This window comes from Rhinoderma darwinii, chromosome 7, assembly GCF_050947455.1.
Source record: "Rhinoderma darwinii isolate aRhiDar2 chromosome 7, aRhiDar2.hap1, whole genome shotgun sequence".
Classification (NCBI taxonomy): domain Eukaryota; kingdom Metazoa; phylum Chordata; class Amphibia; order Anura; family Rhinodermatidae; genus Rhinoderma; species Rhinoderma darwinii.
In genome coordinates this window covers 94089647-94107740 of record NC_134693.1, presented here as the reverse complement: position 1 = coordinate 94107740, position 18094 = coordinate 94089647, and the positions used below count along the sequence as shown (strand labels likewise).

Here is an 18094-nt window from a genome sequence, read left to right as displayed (position 1 = left end):
TCATCCAATTCAGTATATCAACTGATATATTAACAGCACTGGCACCGGCTACATCAGCTGCTCTTTCTTCTGTTGTATATACAGAGCGGAAGAACCCATTTAGTAACTCTGCCTTCTCTTGATCCCCTGTGATCAACTCCCCATTACCATTATCTAGGGGTCCTACATGTTCAGACCTTGGCTTTTTTGCATTTATATGCTTGAAGAATTTTTTAGGATTTGTTTTACTATCCTTGGCCACCTGCCTTTCATTTTGTATTTTTGCTAATTTTATTACATTTTTACAGATTTTATTAAGCTCTTTATATTTTACAAAGGCTACAGATGTACCCTCAGATTTGTATTTTTTAAATGCCCTTTTTTTGTCATGTATTGCCCCTTTCACTGAAGGTGTAAGCCATGTGGGGTTTAATTTGAGTCGTTTATACTTATTACCTGTAGGAATAAATTTTGCACTATAATAACTCAAAGTAGATTTGAAAATCTCCCATTTATCATTTGTTCCATTATTTGACATTAGTTCTTCCCAGTCTATATCCTGAATTGCAGCCCTCATCCTGGGGAAATTGGCTTTCTTAAAATTAAATGTTTTTGCCCTCCCAGCCTGCGTTTGTTTTTTACAGTATAGGTAAAATGTAACTATATTATGATCACTGTTACCGAGGTTTTCACGAACATTGACATTCCCAACAAGATCTGCATTATTAGAAATGACCAGATCCAACAGAGCTTCACCTCTAGTCGGGTCTTCCACAAACTGGCCCATAAAATTTTCCTGCAATAGGTTGAGGAAATGTCTCCCCTTTGCAGTTGAAGCCGAACCATGACACCAATTAATATCCCGGAAATTAAAATCTCCCATTATCACTACAGTACCCGCCTGTGCAGCCCGCTCCATCTGTTTATATATCTGACCTTCCATCTCCTCAGTTATATTGGGGGGTCTATAGATTACACCTAAAGTAATTTTTTCAGTGTTTACCTCCCTTTCTAGTTCCACCCACAAGGTTTCAACCTCCTCACAGTCTTGACCCACTATTGTCTCTTTCACACTCGCCTTCATATCACTTCTCACATACAGACATACACCACCACCTTTCCTATTTGTCCTGTCTTTACGAAAAAGTGTAAAACCCTGTAGATATATATGGACAGAGATGTCAGGGGCAACCCCAGAGCTGGAGTCCCGGGCCATATGTGGACAGCGATGTAAGGGGATTCCACAGAGTCCCAGAGCAGAGCCTATACTATCGCTCTGCCCGGGACTACGGCTCTGGGGAAGTCCCAAACATCGTGTGTCCATATATGGACAGCGATGTCATGGAATTCCACAGAGTCCTGGAGCAGAGCCGATACCAGTGGCTCTGTGTCCCGCGGGCCGCAGATGACTGCCTCACGGGCCGCATGTGGCCCGCGTGCTTGAGTCCCCTGATATAGATGGTGAGCTAAGCGTAATCCCGTACAGCAACAGGGAATGAGGGGCAGATAGCCCAAGGTATATTACCACGTGGACATAGGAAAAAGCCTCGAAGGAAAATCATTACTGGGACGGACAATCCCCATTCTCAGCAACCACTGCAACTGGGCCTACGTTTGGCTGCTGGTGAAAAAAATGGAGACATGGTCTGTTGAAAAAACTACACGCTTACAACTAACAGATTGGAAATCTCAGTTGAACGCACTATCTACTGGCCTGCATTTCAGAAACCACACTATATGGCGATGAGTATATAGCTTGGAATATTTATGTCCTGTTTATCTTTTGCCATGGATTGACTGCAGTTGGTTCTGTGTGTTGTGTTTTGTCTGCTATGCTAATTCCACCGTAACCATATTGCGGACCTAAATCAGGTTAATTATTGCTGTTGGAAAATATTTCTCCAATTTTTACAATTGTGTTATAAATAGGTAACAATATCTATTTCACATCCACAACTGACACATTTCCTATGTCCACATGGTAATATACCTTGTACCCCTCATTCCCTGTTGCTGTACAGGATTACACTTAGCTCACCATCTATATGGTCCATATAGGACCGACTTATTTATTAGTTATTATATAGTTACTATTATATGCAGCACCTTTCATGCATAATGTATGCTTTCATAACTAACTAGCTTAAACGTACTCTGTGAGCTAATTCTTATTTACCTGGCCGGGCTCGTGACATTTAGGTCTGTAATTTTTTATTTTCTTTCCCTATCCCTCTTCTCCTCCCTTTCCCTTCCCTTTTTTTCCCCTCCCCCTTCCATTTTTTTTTGTATCTGTGCATTAAATAGTGTCTGTTTTTTGTGGACGCAAAACGGACACGCTCATCTGAATAAGGCCAGACAGGTTCCTGTCACACAGGTATAATGTAGAATAATATAGTGCTGCCTCCCTGTCTATATACTTATGATTTCTCAGCTTATTTAGGTGAATATAGAGGGAATGATATTCAGTGTCCCCCAGAATGCAGAAATGGTATGGTCATGCGATTTTGTGCTGAAGCATCATGGGATTGATAGTAAAGCAGAGGGGAAGAAAAAAAATGGGCAAATCTAAGAATCAAGATGGAGGCTTTTTTAAAGAACAGACAAGGCAGCAGTTCAAAAAGTAAGTACAGTATACATAAAAAGTGTAGCGTGTGGTATACAGTCAGGTGGGGAATACAGACATGGAAAGTTGTGTTTCCACTGGGGGTCTTCTTTAAGAATACACAGAAAGCTGATCTATTACAGTTTACCATTTATTTATAAAATTGCAACACTTTAAAAATATGCCCAAAAGACAATACAATTTAGACATAAAACTGAATTTTAAAATTTCCCAGGGTTATTTTTGGATGGGAATTGCTATCTGACCTGATTGAAGTACACACTTTTCTTTAAATAAAATAAAAGCTGAAGAAAATAAGAAAAATTTACTTTTGCATATGTGCAACAAAATATACATGTATGGATATTATACCTATTATTGGACACTCTACTTAGGACTAAAAAGCTGCACAAAATTAGCGCTGACCCCCAGTTTTCCATTAAAAAATAAAAAACATCAATTTTTTTTTTTCTATCAAACCAGCGTTCCAGGGAAAAATGTTCCAGTCATAGCAGAAATCCCACAGTAAAACTGCAACTGAATTTATTACATGATTACCTGTAAACAGCCCTTTCAAGCTGAGGAGAGGTCCACTATAATGTTCATCAATGCAATTACTTATGGAAAGTCCAGAGAATCCCTGCCCACTATTTTATCTCACAACTCTGGTCTAGTCACCTCCAGATTCCTATACATATTTGTAAATGAGCAGCTTTAAGGGTGTCCCACAAATCAGAAGTGGTAATTTAATTATTTCTCTTTTATAGAAAAATAAGACTTTCCCCAATTGGAAGAGTGTAAAAAAAAAAAAAAAAGTTTAGCATTTTTTTATTTACACTGGCACCTCCCGCAGTTTCTAGCATAAGCTCCTTTACAAATCCATCCAGTGATAATTTAGCTAGATTTCAACTAGACTTTGACAGTTTTCTGTCGTAAATGATAATATATTTGTCCGCCCTTTTTTACGAAGCTACACCCCTTTTTCAAAGAAGTCTCAAGGACAGCGCAAAAAGGACTTTTGAGCCCTGGTGCGCTTTCATACACCAGAAATCTGGCACAGAAAGGTTGATAAATCCTCCCCAATAACGTTCGGCATGTCTAGGAGGGGGAACTGAAGGCGCAAAAAAAATAAAAAAAGACATTTTCAGCAAGTTAAAGGTTTTCCAGCCAGTAAAAATTGTTGATGGGTCAGGTTCCGCCTCCGAGGACCCCTGCCGATCAGCTATCTCTAGAACAGGGCCCCCTAAACCCCGTTTTACCTCTCTGTGCTCCGGTTGACGTGTGTGATTTCAGATTATGAAGAAGAAAGCAGCGTCTCATGGAACTGAATGGTAGTTCATGTTACACTGCTTCCGTAACTGCCATTCACTATTATGGGAGTTACGGAAACAGCGTAGCTCAGCGAGCTACACAGTTTTCTTCTTCATGGTTGGAAATCACACACTTCAGCTGCAACACAGAACAGTATAACGGGGGCCCTGTTCTAGTGATAGGTGCGAGGACCGAAATTTGACATATCCTGTGGATATGTCATAAATGTCCCTGATGGGAAAACCCTTTAAAGTCCTGAAATGATGTTATTAGCTTTTTTAAAGAAATTAGCAGTTTTTCAATCCGAGCATACAATACTCAATTTTTTATTTCCCGGGGTGCTGCTGCTAATCTGTTCTGCTGGGGAGGAGTTATGAGCAGAATCAGTCTCCTACTCCCTCTGACAGCTGATAGTCCCTTCTTACTTCCCCTGCAGGAGGAGTCTTCTCAGCTGTACTGCTGCAGAGGCTCTGCTCCTTCCCTGACAAGCAGGGAAGAAAACCATTTCTATTGACTACTCTGTAGTGAACAGAGAATCACTATGCAGAGAACTGGCTGTGGAAAGTAAGACTGGGAATGCGTGTCAACTAGCATTCAGCTCATTAAAGAGGGTCTGTCACCAGATTATAAATGCCCTATCTCCTACATAATCTGATTGGCGCTGTAATGAAGATAACAGTGGTTTTTATTTTGAAAAACGATTTTTGAGCAAGTTATGAACAATTTTAGATTTATGCTAATTAGTTCTTAATAGACAACTGGGTGTTTAACTTTTTATCAACTGGGCGTTGTAAAGAGAAGTGTATGACGCTGACCAATCAGCCCAGCTTCTTGCACTGCACACACAGCGTGATCTCGCTGTGAATGACAGCACAGCGTGATTTCACAAGATCACGCTGTGCTGTCACTTACTCACATATTAACTTTACCCTAGTATCTTTAGTGAATAGTAGAGAGTTACCACAGCACTGAACCGCCAGACCGGTGCACGCCTCTTCAGAACCCGGTCCAAGGTCCTCAGTATCAAGCAAAAAATAGTCAAGGAGACAGCACTTCCAAAAATGTAGAAAACCTTTAATCACCCATGCAACGTTTCAATCCCTCAGGACCTTTCTCATGCTTGAGGGTGAATAGACTGCCTCCAGCCAGGATGCGATGTCTACTCACACTCCCGACACTTCGGTAAAATTTCTGTGGGACTTACTTACACAGCACGATCTCGCGGTGAATGACCGCACCAGCGTGATCTCGCGATAACGCTGTGTGTGCAGTGAAAGAAGCTGGGCTGGAACGATGAGAAGTGTATGACGCTGATTGATCAGCGTCATACACTTCTCTTTACAATGCCCAGTTGGTAAAAAGTTAAAAAACACCCAGTTCTCTATTAAGAAACGTATTCGCATAAATCTAAAATTGTTCATAACTTGCTCAAAAATGATCGTTTTTCAATATAAAACCACGGTTATCTACATTACAGCGCCGATCAGCTTACGTAGGAGATAATGTAGAGATTCTTTGGAAAAACGGGACCCCGTGAGGCGCTGCTACTCAAGAAGGATTCAATAGTAATAATAAATGATGCTTTATTGTTGTAGGCTACGCGTTTCAATGCCGCACCGGCATCTTCCTCAGGAAGATGCCGGTGCGGCATTGAAACGCGTAGCCTACAACAATAAAGCATCATTATTACTATTGAATCCTTCTTGAGTAGCAGCGCCTCACGGGGTCCCGTTTTTCCAAAGAATCTCTACATTATCTATTGCGGTGGTCCTCCAGGGCTGACCGGCTGGGATCTCGGCAGCAGCACTCATTCAACACCTACCTACCTACTATACGCTCTAGTCCTATCCACCTGTGATAAGCCTCCATTTGTCAAGCTAAAGTTTGTTATTTCCTGGGCTTACTCACACTATGTGGCGCCGTGCTTTTTTCTTTTAATTCTCTACGTAGGAGATAGGGCACTTATAATCTGGTGACAGAGCCTCTTTAAGTGAAAGTGCACATAGCTATACGCTTTGAACACCAGGCGCAGCAATACTATGCAAGTCAACGTCATGATTTTTCACTTTTTTTTCTTTTTTTTTTTAACTTGTACATTTTTATGAGCTATACAATAATTATGATATTTAATGGTGGGACAAACCTAAGTTTTCTTGATGAGCTAAATTATCAGTAGATGGTCCTGATGTTTTCGTTATCCATCATCACACGGGTATGAATGTGCACCACCAGCTTTTCTAGTGAATGTGAGTGAGAAATACCAAGCAGCCAAAATAACCTGAAATCAGGCACGATCATCCATGGACCACGTCACTCGTTACGGTTACTATGGAGCAGCCAGAACCTATTTGGGCCTCTGCATAGCCAACATTGCAGCTAAATAATATTTTAATAGGGGTTCAGAAAGAGTCCCCCCAATTAACAATTACATTGAGGTTTTTACCAGGAAAATAAAAATGCTAATAGTTTATGGTCAAACCAATATCTAATAACTAGAGTTAATACCTTTTTGCCCGGATGCAGCTATACAAGATCGTTTTTTTGCCGAATAAGTTGCAATTTCTTTAAGTGTACCTACCACTTTGGCTATTAGCATTTAATCTATTAATCGAATAGCACATGTTACAGTTATGAGTAAACCAAATATGTGGAGTTATTTTTTATAGTATGTATTAAATAAAATATACTTAAAAATTTCTTCTTTTATTTATGTCCCATAAAAGGACCTTAACTTCAAACTTTGTTTATAACTTGGCATATAAATTTATTACAGCTGCACTCTACATGGGCAGTGACAGTTCCTGTGCAGTCACTTTGACATGATAATTTGCCCAGACTACCTCAGGCCCTCGACACTCTATCCTGAAATTGTGAAACCCACAAAATGTAAATACTGCTGACACAACTTACGTATACCAGTGCAGACCCATGGACGTGTCTTGTGTATGGCATCCATGAACGAAACATTGCACTGGTCACTTGTACTGTGCATGTAATGTGGCCTGGCACGTCTTTTATTATATAACCCTGCTGAGAATGAATGCCAGGAGTCACATGGCTGACGCCATTGTTTAAAACCTATTCAGTTAGCCCACGGGCGCACTAGACTGGACACATGCATGAACTATACTATTCGACTGTGCAGAGATAGTAATCTACTGTACTGGTATAAGAATGCTGCGTGAGGAACAGTTAACCCATTTTATGAACAATTAAAAAACGAAATACCTAATAAAAATATGCATTGAAAATTGTCCTTAAATCATCATGAAATACTCATCCTAATCCCTGACAAAGAGCATTAAAATGGTCACTGTTCTTTGCAATGTGATATATTCTAAAAGCTACAGCTACAGTGACCGCTATACCATTGAATTATATCATAATGTATATAAAGCGCTTGAAGCTATTTTGTCAGACAAGCATCCTGATCGCTGAAATGGAAAATTGAATGGCAGCTTATATGTTCACACATACAATTGCTATATGAAGAACTAGAACACGATATTTCAATATTTATGTTCAGTTCCATGCAAAATTTTTAAGAGTTAATAAGTAAATCTTTGCAAAATTACTTTAAAGAGGTAACTCAGAAATAAACCTTTATCACCCATCCACAGAATAGGAGGAGATAAATGATGGATTGTGGGGTTTCTGCCTCATCAGCTAGAATGTGGGACCTCAGTCCCCCCTCCACCCTCACAATGAGGAGCAGTTTGGATGTAGCAGTGGTTCAGCACGCTCCATACAACTCTATGGGAGTTATAGAAATAGCGGAGCTGTCACCTTGGTCAAGTGTGCATGTGTACACAAAGGTCCCCAATTCTAGCAAACGGTGGGGGTCCCAGCACACAGACTCCCATTAATCTAACATTTATCACAAATTGGCTGGGTTAAAAATGTTTTTTGCCTTTTTAGAGCTTGATCAAGCAGTGCTATTTTAGTACAGATATTGTATGCTTTATTCAAAAACCGTACTGGTTGACCAAAGCCTTACCATATTGAACAAGATCATGTGCCATCTGTGTACTGCAGAGGAGCATATGCTTGTGCTTCATCTTAGAGAAATAATTGTCATTTTATTGCAGGATGGGTGGGTGGACTGCACAAAACTTTTCTTTTAACACACATTCTGTGAGTCGGTTTCAAAGAGCTAGACCGCATGTTCTTGTAGGAACAGTGCCATTTCATTTAAAAATCCCAATAAAACTATGAAGTGATATAAAAGTTTAGACATTGTATACATATAATACAGCATGTACATATATAAAAACACACGTTGCTCCAGACATTGCATGCATCACTTCTGTTGTCACAAGCCTGGCATCACATAGGCAATGTTATCCAAAGTGTTGGACTAGAGAAATAAAAGACAGAAAATGCAAAAAAAATTAATTCTAAATACAAGTGATTTCTAGAATTATGCTGAAGTAAATTTTCCACTAGAAAAAAGGCACATTTCTATTTTTAAAACAACATTCAGGACCTACTATATGTTTTATCTCACAACTATGAAACAGTAGTAGCTAAACTTCAGATACTACTTACCAACACTTGCTTCGAGCAGCCATTTAGCTCAGGAACATTGCTAGTGAGGCACACCAAAGGGCTCATTGCACAAAGGATAGAATCCAACAGAACAGACAAGCTACCAGAAACTGCAACCATGCCCTACAAAAAATGAAACCATCAATCAGGTAGAAGCGGATTTCTTTCCTAACTTTTTATTGACTATATCTATTATTACAAATTACTTCATTTGAGCAGAGGCATCCATATATGTTCCTCTGAACCCCCTGGAAATTAAAAGAATCATCATCATCAAAAATTGTTTAACCCCTTCCCGCTTTGGCCACTTTTGAGCTTCCGGACAGAGCCACATTTTTAAAATCTGATGTTTCACTTTATGTGGTAATAACATCGGAATGCTTTTACCTATCAGAGCGATTCTGAGAATGTTTTCTCGTGACACATTGGACTTTGTTACTGGCAAAATTTGCGCCATAAGTTCAGTATTTCATTGTGAAAAACACCAAAATTTAGCGAAAAATGGCAAAAATGAGCATTTTTCTCAATTTAAAATGTATCTGCTTGTAAGACAGGCAGTTATACCACACAAAATTGTTGCTAAATAACATCCCCCATATGTCTACTTTAGATTTGCAGCATTTTTTTGAACATCCTTTTTTTTTTCTAGGACGTTACAAGACTTTGAACTTTAGCAGCAATTTCTCACATTTTCAAGAAAATTTCAAAAGGCTATTTTTACAGGGGCCAGTTCAGTTGTGAAGTGGCTTTGAGGGCCTTCTATATTAGAAACCCCCAAAAAGTCACCCCATTTTAAAAACTGCTCCCCTCAATGTATTCAAAACAGCGTTTAGAACGTTTCTTAACCCTTTAGACGTTTCACAGGAATTAAAGCAAAGTAGAGGTGAAATTTACAAATTTCATATTTTTTTGCAGAAATTAATTTTTAATCCATTGTTTTGTAACACAAAGTTTTACCAGAGAAATGCAACTCAATATTTATTGCCCAGATTCTGCAGTTTTAGGAAATATACCACATGTGGCCCTAGTGTGCTTATGGACTGATTATTAGAACCTATTTTAGGCACCATGTCAGGTTTGAAGGGCTTTTGCGGTGGAAATCCCCCAAAAGTGACCCCATTTGGGAAACTACACACCAAGGAAATTATCTAGGAGTATAGTGAGCATTTTGACCGCACAGGTTTTATACAGAAATTATTGGCAGTAGGCCGTGAAAATGAAAATCTACATTCTTTCAAAGAAAATGTAGGTTTAGCTAATTTTTTCTCATTTCCACAAGGACTAAAAGGAGAAAAAGCACTGCAAAATTTGTAAAGCAATTTCTCCTGAGTAAAACAATACCTCACATGTGGTCATAAATGGCTGTTTGGAAACACGGCAGGGCTTAGAAGGGAAAGAGCGCTATTTGGCTTTTGGAGATCACATTTAGCAGGAATGGTTTGCGGAGGTCATGTCACATTTGCAAAGCCCCTGAGAGGACAAAACAATGAAAACGCCCAAAAAGTTACTCCATTTAGGAAACTACACCCCTTGAGGAATACATCTAGGGGTGTAGTGAGCATTTTGACCCCACAGGTGTTTCATAGAATTTCTTAGAATTGGGCAGTGAAAATAATAACAATCCTTTTTCTTCAATAAGACGTAGCTTTAGCTCAAAATTTTTCATTTTCTCAACAAATGAAGAAAAAAAAAAAAAAGAACCCCAACATTTGTAAAGCAATTTCTCCAGAGCACGGCAATACCCCATATGTGGTCATAAACTGCTGTTTGGGCACACGGCAGGGCTCAGAAGGGAAGGAGCGGCATTTGGCTTTTGGAGTGCAGATTTTGCTGGATTGGTTTCTGGGCGCCTGTGGAACCAAAACCGTGGAAACCCCCCCAGAAGTGGCATTTTGGAAACTACACCCCTCAATGCATTCACCTAGGGGTGTAGATATACCAATATATGGTGCCCAGCTTGTGCCACCATAACAAGACAGATCTCTAATTATTATGCAGTGTTTACCGGTTTTAGAAACACCCTACATGTGACCCTAATTTTTTGCCTGGAAATTTGACAGGGCTCAGGAGTGAAAGAGTACCATGTGAAATTGAGGCCTAATTTAGCGATTTACAAAGTATTGGTTCACAACTGCAGAGGCTCTGATGTGAAATAATAAAAATAAACCCCTGAGAAGTGACCCCATTTTGGAAACTACACCCCTCAAGGCATTTATTGAGAGGTGTAGTGAGCATTTTCACCAAAGAGGTCTATTTCATAAATGAATGCAAATTAAAAATTAATATTTTTTCCTAGATATGTCATTTCAGTGGTAAATATGTCATGCCCAGCTTGTGCCACATACCCCAAAAATTGTTAAAAGGGTTCTCCTGGGTATGGCGATGCCATATATGTGGAAGTAAACGGCTGTTTGGGCACGCTGTAGGGTTCAGAGGGGAGGGAGCGCCATTTGGCTTTTGGAGAGCGGATTTTGCTTGGTAGTAGTTTTGTTTGAGTATTGCTGGTGTTTCCGTTTATAATGTGGGGGTACATGTAAGCTGGGCAGAGTACATCAGGGGCATAGTCAGGTGGTATAATAATGGTGTAAAAAAACAATAAAATAATCCATAGATGTGTGCTACGCTGTGGAGCAATCCTTTCTGCACAGGCCGGTATCGAACTGATAAATGGTGTCTTTTCTTATCCCCATTTTGGTCCACACTCCGCACCTTTGCAATTTGGGGAATTTTGAAAGGAAAGTGTTGTCCTGGTATAATACGGGCACCCACTCTTACAGCGGATATGTTTGGGCCCTACCCTTCCTGGTTCCCTAATTTTAGGGCCTTGATAAATCGCCTCTTGAAACAGAAGAAATGTTCCCCTCGGACCAGCACAACTGCATATTTTTTATTTCCTGACTTATTGGAGCCTTAACTAATTTTATTTTTTCAGACTTCGTGGTATGAGGGCTGTTTTTTTGCGGGACGAGCTGTAGTTATTATTGGTACCATTTTGGGGTACATGCGACCTTTTTGATCACTTTTCATCCAATTTTTTGGGAGACCAGGTAACCAAAAAAAAAAGCAATTCCGGCAGTGTTCACCATGCGTTATAAATTACATGTTAACTTTATTTTGCGGGTCAGTCCGATTCCGGTGATACCTAATTTATAGCACTTTTTTATGTTTTACAATATTTTGCACAACAAAATTACTTTTGTAAAAAGAATGTATTTTTTCTGTTGCCAAGTTGTGAGAACCATAACTTTTTAGTCGACGGAGCTGTATGAGGGCTTGTTTTTTGCGAGACGAGCAATAGTTTTTATAGGTACCATTTTTGGAATACGTGCGCCTTTTTGGTCACTTTTTATTCCAATATTTGTAGGGAAAAGTGACAACAAAAAATACCCGAATTTCTGTTTTTTGAAGTTTTTTTTACGCTGTTCACTGCGTGCAATAAATAAAATATTTTTATAGCTCAGGCCGTTACGGTCGCGGCGATACCAAATACGTATGGTTTATTTTATTTTTATACTTATGGTTTATTATGTTTTCAAACTTATTTTTTTTCACACTTTTTTTCAAGTCTCACTAGGGGACTTGAATGTCCAACTGTCTGTTTTTTTTTCACTGACAGAAAGCCGATTACGCTTCACCTCCCGGCAGCGCTCAATCGGCTTCCGTAATGGCAGAGCAGGCGGCCATTGTGTCTCCTGTTGCCATAGCAGCAGTCGGCAGTCCTGATTGCATGTCAGGGCTGGCGATCTCCTAGCAACCGCTAAGATGCAGCAATCGCTTTTGACATTTGGATTTTGCTGGATTGGTTTTCAGTGCCATGTCACGTTTGCAACACCCTGGAGGGACCAAAAAACTGTGGAAATCCCCCAAAAGTGACCCCATTTTGGAGACTACACCTCTCAAGGAATTTTTCTAGGGGTATAGTTAGCATTTTGACCCCACAGTTTTTTTGCTGAACTTAGTGGAATTAGACCGTGAAAATGAAAATCTACTTTTTTCTGAAAAAGGTCAGTAAAATTTTTACAATGAATAAAGGAGAAAAAGCACCCCAAAATTTGTAAAGCAATTTCTCCAGATTACGGTAATACGCCATATTTGGTAATAAACTGCTGTTTGGAACCACGGCAAGAAGAAACAATATTTGGGTTTTTGAGCTCAAATTTAGCTGGAATAGTTTTTGGGTGTTATGTTGCATTTGCAAAGCCCTTGAGGTACCAAAACCGTGGAAACACCCCAAAACTGACCCCATTTGGGAAACTACACCCCTTAACCCCTTCCCGCAAAATCACGTACAGTTACGTCATGGGAGATGGACTGTTCCCGCATCTTGACGTAACTGTACGTCATGGAGATGAAGCTGGCTCAGGAGCTGAGCCAGCGACATCACCGCCGGGTGACAGCTGTATGTTACAGCTGGCACCCTGAGGTATCGGCCAGGACCGGAGCTAGCCTCCGATCCGACCGATTAACCCCTCACATGCTGCGTTCAATAGCGATCGCAGCATGTGAGGAGTTTATAGCCACCGGCGCCCCAGGAACATGATCGCTGGGTTGCCGGTGGCTGCAAAGGCGATCGGAGGGCTAATGCTTACCTCCCGGTCCGCCAGCAACGGAATCCTCCTATGCCCCGTCGTCGGCGGGGCCCAGGAGGCTTCCGGTACCATCGGCAAGATGGCGCCGGCTCAGCTTCCGGCTCAGAAGCTGAGCCGGCGTCATCAGCAGTGGGTGTCCGCTGTATGTTACAGCGGACACCCCGATCTATCGCCAGGAACCGGAGCTAGCTCCGATTCCTGGCATTAACCCCTTCGATGCAGCGATCCATTGTGATCGCTGCATCCTAGAGGTTTGTAGCAAATCGGCAGCCTTGCCACGCGATGGCAAGGCTGGCGACTGCTACCATGGCAACAGGAGCCCTAACAATGGACTCCTGTCTGCCATTTCGTAAGCTGATTAGGCCCCGCCCAGAGGCGGAGCCTGATCGGCTTGCTGTCATTGAACAACTGACAGTTCTAATACATTGCACTACATAGGTAGTGCAATGTATTAGAACATCAAACAAACTGTTGGACCTTCATGTCCCCTAGTGGGACTAAAGAAAAGTGTCAAAAAAAGTGTCAAAAAAGTAAAAATAAAAAGTTGTAAAAAATACAATAAAAGTTTCAAATAATAACCCAAAACACAATCGCCCTTTTTCCCTTATCAAGTCATTTATTATTGAAAAAAATAATAAAGCCATACATATTTGGTATCGCTGCGACCGTAACGACCTGAACTATAAAAATATTATGTTATTTATTCCGCACAGTGAACGCCGTAAAAAAAATAACTAAAAAATACTGACATAATTGCTATTTTTTGGTCACTTTGTCTTCCAAAAATTGAAATAAAAAGTGATCAAAAAGTCGCATGTACATAAAATGGTGTCTATAAAAACTATAATTCGTCTCGCTAAAAACAAGCCCTCATACAGCTCCGCCGACGAAAAATGTAAAACCGTTATGGCTCTCACAACTTGGCGACAGAAAAAATCCACTCTCTTTACAAAAGTTATTTTATTGTGCAAAAAGTTGTAAAACATAAAAAGTGCTATAAATTAGGTATCACCGGAATCGGACAGACCCGCAGAATAAAGGTAACATGTAATTCATAACGTGTGGTGAACGCTATATAAAAAGAACTAAAAAAATATGCCAGAATTGCTGTTTTTTGGTCACCTGGCCTCCCAAAAAAAAAAGGATAACAAGTGATCAAAAAGTCGCATGTACCCCAAAATGGTACCAATAATAACTACAGCTCGTCCCGCAAAAAAATACAGCCCTCATACCACTACGTCTATGAAAAAATAAAATTAGTCAAGGCACCAATAAGCCAGGAAATAAAAATATGCAGTTGTGCAGCCCGAGGGGAACATTTCTTCTGTTTCAAGTGGCGAATTATCAAGGCCCCTAAAATTAGGGATCCAGGAAGGGGAGGGCCCAAACATATCTGCTGGAAGCGAGGGTGCCCGTATTATACCAGGACAACACTTCCCAGCAAAATTCCCCAAACTTCAAAGGTGCCGAGTGCGGACCAAAAGGGGGATAAGTAAAGACCATTTATTAGTGAGACACCGGCCTGTGCAGAAAGGATTGTGTCACAGCATAACACACATCTATGGATTATTATTTATTTATTTTTTTACCCCACTATACCACCTGACTATGCCCCTTATATACTCCGCCCGCCTTACATGTGCCCCCACATTATAAACGGAAACACCAGTAAGACTCCAAACAAAACTACTACCAAGCAAAATCCACGCTCCAAAAGCCAAATGGCTCTACCTCCCTTCTGAACCCTACAGTGTGCCCAAACAGCAGTTTACTTCCACATATATGGCATCGCCACACCCGGGAGAACCCTTTTAATAATTTTTGGGGTGTGTGTCTCCAGTGGCACAAGCTGGGTATTGGCATATCTATTGAAAAACCATTTTCACTCTGCAACATCACGTGCACACCAATTTCTGCCAATCACCTGTGGGGTTAATATGCTCACTATACCCCTAGGTGAATACCTTGAGGGGTGTAGTTTCCAAAATGGGGTCACTTCTGGGGGGGATCCACTGTTTTGGTCCCACAGGGACTTTGCAAATGCGATATAGCGCCCAGAAACCAATCCAGCAAAATCTGTACTCCAAAAGCCAAATGGCGCTCCTTCCCTTCTGTGCCCTACTCTGTGCCTAAACAGCAGTTTATGACCACATATGTGGTATTGTCATACACAGGAGAAGTTGCTTTACAAGTGTTGTGGTGCTCTTTTACATTTATTTGTTGAGAATATGAAACATTTTCAGCTAAAACTACGTCTTGAAGAAAAATGATTTTTTTTATTTTCACTGCCCAATTCTAATAAAATCTATGAAACACCTGTGGGGTCAAAATGCTCACTACACCCCTAGATGAACTCCTCAAGGGGTGTAGTTTTGTGAATGGAATCACTTTTGGGGAGTTTCCACTGTACTGACACCTTAGGAGCTTTGCAAAAGTGACATGGTGTCAAGAAACCAATCCAGCAAAATCTGTGCTCCAAAAGCCAAATGGCACTCCTTCTCTTCTGATCCTTGCCGTGTGCCCCAACAGCAGTTTATGACCACAAATGGGGTATTGCCGTACTCCAGAGAAGTTGCTTTACAAATGTTGGGGTTCTTTTATTCCTTTATTTGTTGAGAAAATGAAAAATGTTGAGCTAAAGCTACGTCTTATTGGAAAAAAAGGATTTTTTTTATCTTCACTGCCCAATTCTAATAAAATCTATGAAACCCCTGTGGGTTCAAAATGCTCACTACACCCCTAGATGAATTCTTCAAGGGGTGTAGTTTCCTAAATGGAGTCACTTTTTTGGTGTTTTCACTGTTTTGGTCCCTTAGGGGCTTTGCAAATGCGATGTGGTCTCCGCAAACCATTACTGCTAAATTTGAGCTCCAAAAGCCAAATGGCGCTCTTTCCCTTCTAAGCTCCGCCGTGTGTCCAAAAAGCCGTTTATGACCACATGCGGGGTATTGCTTTACTCGGGAGAAATTGCTTTACAAAAGTAATGGTGCATTTTCTCCTTTTAGTCCTTGTGGAAATTAGAAAAAATTAGCTAAACCTACATTTTCTTTGAAAGAATGTAGATTTTCATTTTCACGGCCTACTTCCAATAATTTCTGCAAAAAACCTGCGGGGTCAAAATGCTCACTATACCCCTAGATAATTTCCTCAAGGGGTATAGTTTCCAAAATGGTGTCACTTTTGGGGGATTTCCACTGTTTTGGTGCCGCAAGAGCCTTTCAGATCCGACATGGAGCCTAAAATATTTTCTAATAAAAAGGAGACCCCAAAATCCTCTAGGTGCTCCTTTGCTTCTGAGGCTGGTGCTGCAGTCAATAAGTGCACTAGGGCCACATGTGGGATATTTCTAAAAACTGCAGAATCTGGGCAATAGATATTGAGTTGCGTTTCTCTGGTAAAACTTTCTGTGTTACAAAAAAAATAGATGAAAAATGAATTTCTGCAAAAAAAAAAAGAAATTTGAACATTTCACATCTAGTTTGCCTTAATTCCTGTGAAACATCTAAAGGGTTAAGAAACTTTCTAAATGCTGTTTTGAATACTTTGAGGGGTGAAGTTTTTAAAATGGGGTGACTTATCGAGGGTTTCTAATATATAAGGCCCTAAAATCCACTTCACATCTGAACTGGCCCCTGTAAAAATAGCCTTTTGAAATTTTCTTGAAAATGTGAGAAATTGCTGCTAAAGTTCTAAGCCTTGTGATGTCATAGAAAAATAAAAGGATGTTCAAAAAACGATGCCAATCTAAAGTAGACATATGGGTGATGTTAATTAGCAACAATTTTGTGTGGTATTACCATCTGTCTTACAAGCTGATACATATAAATTTAGAAAAATGCAAATTTTTGCAATTTTTCGCTACATTTTGGTGTTTTTCACAATTAAATACTTAATGTATCGAGCAAATTTTGCAAGTAACATAAAGTCCAATGTGTCACGAGAAAACAATCTCAGAATCGCTTGGATAGGTCAAAGCATTCCGGAGTTATTACCACATAAAGTGAAACATGTCAGATTTGAAAAAATCGGCTGTGTCCTGAAGGCCAAAACAGGCAGTGTCCTTAAGGGGTTAAGGAATCTATCTAGGGGTATAGTGAGTATTTAGACCTCACAGGTCTTTTGCAGAATTTATTAGAATTAGGCTGTGAAAATGAATAGCAACATTTTTTCCCCAAAAAAGTAGAATTTTTCATTTTCACAAAGGATAAAGGCGAAAAAGCACCGCATCATTTGTAAAGCAATTTCTCCCAAGTACGGCAATACCCCACGTGGTCATAAATTATATTTCAGTCGAAATTAATTAACCCTTTCAGGACTGATCCATTTTTTGCTTTTACATTTTAGTTTTTCCCTCCACGCTTTCCAAGAGCCATAACTTTTTTTATTTTTCCGTCAGTATAGTGGTGTGAGGGCTTATTTTTTGCGGGACGAGTTGTAGTTTCTAGTGACACCATTTAATGCAGTGGAAAACTAAAAATAAAATTCTTTGCAGACAAATTGGAAAAATCTGCGATTCCTCCATTGTTTTTTGGGTTTCGTTTTTATAATACGATTACGGCGATACCAAATTTATACAGTTTTTTTTTTTTTTATATTTTACTACTTTTACAAAGTAAAAACTGTTTGATAGCAATACCACGCGATCTTCCATGTTGCTACAGTTGGGAGGTGTACGCGAGGATGTGGGGCTTATCCGACACGATTTACAGAAAGTCTTAGACAGGTGGTCGGTGGTGGAGGGCCGCGTTAGTGAGATTGCAGACGCCATGTTACCCATGCAAAGAGATCTTTTGAAGCATGACCGCGCCATTTTGAATTTGCAAGCTAAGGCGGATGATTTGGAGAACAGACTCCGACTAAATAATGTCCGATTGGTGGGTTTGACTGAACGCACGGAGGGTAATACCCCGACTGAATACGTTGAGATGTGGCTGAAATCTACTTTTGGTGATACAATTTTGTTGCCTATGTATGCTGTAGAACGTGCTCACAGGGTCCCCATGAGACCACTTCTGCCTGGGTCACAGCCGCGGACCATGCTTGTCAAGCTCCTGCTATATCGTGA

General features: G+C 40.3%; 1 protein-coding gene across 2 annotated transcripts in view; it reads right to left on the bottom strand.

Annotated features, from left to right (window-relative positions):
- Positions 1 to 7951: 7951 nt before the first annotated feature.
- Positions 7952 to 18094, bottom strand: part of HMGXB4 (HMG-box containing 4) — a 58638-nt gene continuing 48495 nt past the window's right edge. For both annotated transcript variants that reach the window (XM_075833696.1, XM_075833697.1), the window contains exons 10-11: positions 8441 to 8563; positions 7952 to 8249 (exon numbers count right to left, since the gene is read on the bottom strand). In XM_075833696.1, the coding sequence (XP_075689811.1) occupies positions 8205 to 8249; positions 8441 to 8563 (168 nt within the window). In that variant the 3' untranslated portion in view covers positions 7952 to 8204. The remainder of the gene's footprint in view (positions 8250 to 8440; positions 8564 to 18094) is intronic.